The sequence below is a fragment of the chloroplast genome of Carica papaya, assembly GCF_054855325.1.
Source record: "Carica papaya chloroplast, complete genome".
In the NCBI taxonomy this organism is placed as follows: domain Eukaryota; kingdom Viridiplantae; phylum Streptophyta; class Magnoliopsida; order Brassicales; family Caricaceae; genus Carica; species Carica papaya.
This window is the reverse complement of record NC_010323.1, coordinates 82,501-87,500: the sequence shown is the minus strand read 5'-3', so window position 1 is coordinate 87,500 and position 5,000 is coordinate 82,501. Positions and strand designations below refer to the sequence as shown.

The 5,000-nt window shown below is 34.0% G+C and overlaps 6 protein-coding genes and 1 pseudogene across 6 annotated transcripts, besides 1 other annotated feature; all 7 read left to right on the top strand. All coding sequences in view use genetic code 11, as the record gives it.

Moving 5' to 3' along the window:
• Positions 1-5,000: part of a sequence feature (large single copy (LSC) region) that runs on past both edges of the window.
• Positions 142-1,613, top strand: rpl16 (ribosomal protein L16). Its single transcript has 2 exons — positions 142-150; positions 1,215-1,613. The coding sequence occupies exons 1-2, from the start codon at positions 142-144 to the stop codon at positions 1,611-1,613; spliced, it is 408 nt and encodes a 135-aa protein (YP_001671720.1).
• On the top strand, positions 1,745-2,113 carry rpl14 (ribosomal protein L14). Its single transcript has one exon. It carries the CDS (start codon positions 1,745-1,747, stop codon positions 2,111-2,113), a length of 369 nt encoding a protein of 122 aa, YP_001671719.1.
• On the top strand, positions 2,376-2,780 carry rps8 (ribosomal protein S8). The gene has a single exon. The coding sequence runs from the start codon at positions 2,376-2,378 to the stop codon at positions 2,778-2,780; it is 405 nt and encodes a 134-aa protein (YP_001671718.1).
• On the top strand, positions 2,891-3,117 carry infA (annotated as a pseudogene).
• Positions 3,229-3,342, top strand: rpl36 (ribosomal protein L36). The gene has a single exon. The coding sequence runs from the start codon at positions 3,229-3,231 to the stop codon at positions 3,340-3,342; it is 114 nt and encodes a 37-aa protein (YP_001671717.1).
• On the top strand, positions 3,464-3,880 carry rps11 (ribosomal protein S11). The gene has a single exon. It carries the CDS (start codon positions 3,464-3,466, stop codon positions 3,878-3,880), a length of 417 nt encoding a protein of 138 aa, YP_001671716.1.
• rpoA (RNA polymerase alpha subunit) lies at positions 3,952-4,935 on the top strand. The gene has a single exon. It carries the CDS (start codon positions 3,952-3,954, stop codon positions 4,933-4,935), a length of 984 nt encoding a protein of 327 aa, YP_001671715.1.

Here is a 5,000-nt window from a genome sequence, read left to right as displayed (position 1 = left end):
ACTTGTCTTTACGTTCTATCCAGTGATAAAAAAAAAGACAAATTATTTCATTCTTTTTTTATGTTCAATCAAAAAAAATGATCAATTCTACAATTCTATAAGGTTGAATAAAAATTCCATTGATCCTTTGATATAATTGCTATGCTTAGTGTGCGACTCGTTGGTTTTTTTTTTATTTTTAGCATTAGAATTCAAAAAAATGAACTGACCTATAATTATATTAGGAACTAATAGCTATAGCAAGCACGAATAACCAACTCATTGCTTCGCATTATCTGGATCCAAAGAATCAGTCAAGATATGATATATTGGTCATATCATTGTAGCAACTGAATTTTTTTTCCATAAAAAAAAAAAAGAAAAAGAAATCTAATTATAAGTTGTGAAGCAAAATCGAAAAGTATGCAGATAAATGGAAGTATGAGAGAAAGAGAAAAAAACAAATATCAATGATATATGATTCCGATATGTAAGGTCTATGAGATCATCTCCTAAAGGGCAATGTAATAAAGCATCAATACAGATTCATGCATAATTATATAAATCTGTTCATAGAACTATAAAAAAAAAATGAAGAGCCTTGAGCCAATAAAAACTGAGAAGATTGACTCAAGAACAAATTAAGAAATTTCATTAGGGGCTCCATTGTAGAATTCAGACCTAAACATTAATCAAGAAGCGATGGGAACGACGGAACCCATGAATGCATAAGATTCTATTGAAAATGAATCCTAATGATTCATTGGGTGGGATGGCGGAACAAACCAGAAACCAATTTATCTATTCTTATTCTGATTCTGAGAGGTCATGGGCTAGCCCTAAAACCGAAATAGATATTGAAAGAGTAAATATTCGCCCGCGAAAAGTTTATTTTATTGAATTGATCAATTTTGGTCGATTCAATATGATAAAATAAAAAAAGGCAAACAAAATAACGATTCGTTATAACATTATAACTCCAACAAAAACGACATTACATTATCCATAAATAGAATTAAAAAATGAATTCTATTTCCAAAAAAGATATACAAATTTAGAATAGATTAGATAAAATCTCAAAGAATCACATGATGAAGTCTATTATTCATAAACTACATGTATATCTTAATACAATCTTTTTTAGTCCTTTCATTCGCGAGGAGCTGGATGAGAAGAAACTCTCACGTCCAGTTCTGTAGTAGAGATGGAATTTCGAAACAACCATCAACTATAACCCAAAAAGAACCAGATTCCGTAAACAACATAGAGGAAGACTGAAAGGAATATCTTATCGAGGTAATCGTATTTGTTTCGGCCGATATGCTCTGCAAGCACTTGAACCCACTTGGATCACATCTAGGCAAATCGAAGCAGGGCGACGAGCAATGACACGAAATATACGCCGTGGTGGAAAAATATGGGTACGCATATTTCCAGACAAACCAGTTACGCTAAGACCGACGGAAACACGTATGGGTTCGGGGAAAGGATCTCCCGAATATTGGGTAGCTGTCGTTAAACCGGGTAGAATACTTTATGAAATGAGCGGAGTAGCCGAAAATATAGCTAGAAGGGCTATTTCAATAGCGGCGTCCAAAATGCCTATAAAAACTCAATTCATTATTTCGGGATAGAAATGTGGAATCACAAAAGAAAGAAGTCTTAGAGATAAAAAAATTGCAGTTTTCTTTTTTTTGACAAACAATATTTCTTTTTTTTTTTTACTTCGTCCTTTGCATTTAAAGAACAGATTTTTAAAAATGATATGATTCAACCTCAGACCCATTTGAATGTAGCAGACAACAGCGGGGCCCGAGAATTGATGTGTATCCGAATCATAGGAGCTAGTAATCGCCGATATGCTCATATTGGTGACGTTATTGTTGCTGTGATCAAGGAAGCAGTACCAAATACGCCTCTAGAAAGATCCGAAGTGATCAGAGCCGTAATTGTACGTACTTGTAAAGAACTCAAACGTAACAATGGGATGATAATACGCTATGATGACAATGCCGCAGTTGTCATTGATCAAGAAGGAAATCCAAAAGGAACTCGAATTTTTGGTGCGATCCCCCGGGAATTGAGACAGTTAAATTTCACTAAAATAGTTTCATTAGCTCCTGAGGTATTATAAGATGAGACCTGAATATAGTTATAGTCAGTCTTTAAATCAAATAGATTAATTAGTAGATTATGTCTCACGCATATACCCTTATTAATATTAATATAATATTCAATATATTAATTTTATTCATTCATATATTAATATAATATATATTTAATATAATTCATATATATATATATAAATTATATAAATATATAAAGAAAAAGAATAGAAAGAAAAAGAACATGTTGATTATATCAAAATTCGGGGGCAACAATAATTTTAGTTTATCATGGGTAGGGACACTATTGCTGATATAATAACCTCTATACGAAATGCTGACATGAATAGAAAGGGAACGGTTCGGATAGCATCTACTAACATCACCGAAAACATTGTTAAAATACTTTTAAGAGAAGGTTTTATCGAAAACGTAAGGAAACATCGGGAAAACAACAAATATTTTTTGGTTTTAACCCTACGACATAGACGAAATAGGAAAGAACCATATAGAACTATTTTAAATTTAAAACGGATCAGTCGCCCTGGTCTACGAATCTATTCTAACTATCAACAAATTCCGAGAATTTTAGGTGGGATGGGGATTGTAATCCTTTCTACTTCTCGAGGTATAATGACAGACCGAGAGGCTCGACGAGAAGGAATCGGCGGAGAGATTTTGTGTTTTATATGGTAATCTTTCTGATATCCGAATTGTATCCGGACTTCCCATTTGTAGAAAAAAAGAAGGGTTGCCTAATATCACTCCTCCGACATTAGTTGATACTTTAAGGGGTTTTACCTGGAATGAAAAAAAAATAAGGAATTCATGAAGGGTTAATTACTGAACCATTTCAAAATGGCATGCTCCGGGTTGGTTTAGATAATAAAGATCTGATTCTAGGTTATGTTTCAGGAAGGATCCAACAGAGTTTTATACGTATACTAGGGAAATCCAAATTGAGGTAAGTCCTTATGATTCAACCAGGGGCCATCTAATTTATCAACTCCACAACAAGGATTCAAATGATTAGATGGGTTTTTCAACATTCTTTTCATGCGGATACAATTCAAGGTTCAAAAACTTCAAGAAACTTATTTTCTTCCAATAAGGAAATTCGGAATTAAGTTAAGGAATAACAACTATGAAAATAAGAGCTTCTGTTCGTAAAATTTGTGAAAAGTGTCGACTAATCCGTAGGAGGGGACGAATTATAGTAATTTGTTCCAACCCGAGACATAAACAAAGACAAGGATAATTTTTCTAAAACTAAAAGGGACTTCCATAAAAGAACCAATAAACAAATAAAAAAGAATCTGTTTTGACATGAAATGGATATATCCATATATCTCTGACTTATCTTTATGAAATGATAAAATATGGCAAAGCCTATACCAAGAGTTGGTTCGCGTAAGAATGTACGCAGTGGTTCACGTAAAAATGCACGTAGAATACCAAAGGGAGTTATTCATGTTCAAGCAAGTTTCAACAATACCATTGTGACTGTTACAGATGTACGGGGTCGGGTGATTTCTTGGTCCTCTGCCGGGACTTGTGGATTCCGGGGTACAAGAAGAGGGACGCCTTTTGCTGCTCAAACCGCAGCGGGAAATGCTATTCGAGCAGTAGTGGATCAAGGTATGCAACGAGCCGAAGTTATGATAAAAGGCCCTGGGCTCGGAAGAGATGCGGCATTACGAGCTATTCGTAGAAGTGGTATACTATTAAGTTTCGTACGGGATGTAACCCCTATGCCACATAATGGGTGTAGACCTCCTAAAAAAAGACGTGTGTAGAAATAGAAATAAAGACTGAAAAGATTTCAAGAGAAATAAATGATTCAATGATCTGATCAAATAATATTATTATGGTTCGAGAGAAAGTAAAAGTATCTACTCGGACACTACAGTGGAAGTGTGTTGAATCAAGAACAGACAGTAAGCGTCTTTATTATGGACGTTTTATTCTGTCTCCACTTATGAAAGGTCAAGCCGACACAATAGGCATTGCGATGCGAAGAGCTTTGCTTGGAGAAATAGAAGGAACATGTATTACACGTGCAAAATCTGAGAAAATACCACATGAATATTCTACCATAGTAGGTATTCAAGAATCAGTACATGAAATTTTAATGAATTTGAAAGAGATTGTATTAAGAAGTAATCTGTATGGAACTCGCGACGCCTTTATTTGTGTCAAAGGTCCCGGATATGTAACTGCTCAAGACATCGTTTTACCGCCCTCTGTGGAAATCGTTGATAATACACAGCATATAGCTAGCCTAACGGAGCCAATTGATTTGCGTATTGGATTACAAATCGAGAGAAATCGAGGATATGGTATAAAAACGCCAAATAACTTTCAAGACGGAAGTTATCCTATCGATGCTGTATTCATGCCTGTTCAAAATGCGAATCATAGTATTCATTCTTATGGGACTGGGAATGAAAAACAAGAGATACTTTTTCTAGAAATCTGGACAAATGGAAGTTTAACTCCTAAAGAAGCACTTCACGAAGCCTCCCGAAATTTGATTAATTTATTTATTCCTTTTCTACATGCGGAAGAAGAAAAGTTCTATTTAGAGAACAATCAACACAAGGTTACTTTACCCTTTTTTCCTTTTCATGATAGATTGGCTAAACTAAGAAAAAAGAAAACAGAAATAGCATTTCAATATATTTTTATTGACCAATTAGAATTGCCTCCCAGAATCTATAATTGTCTCAAAAAGTCCAATATACATACATTATTGGACCTTTTAAATAACAGTCAAGAAGACCTTATGAAAATTGAACATTTTCGCACAGAAGATGTAAAACAGATATTAAGCATTCTAGAAAAGAAATAGAAAAGTTTGAAATGAATTTACCAAAAAATAAGTTTGAAATTGAAATCCATAAGTTTGAAATTGAA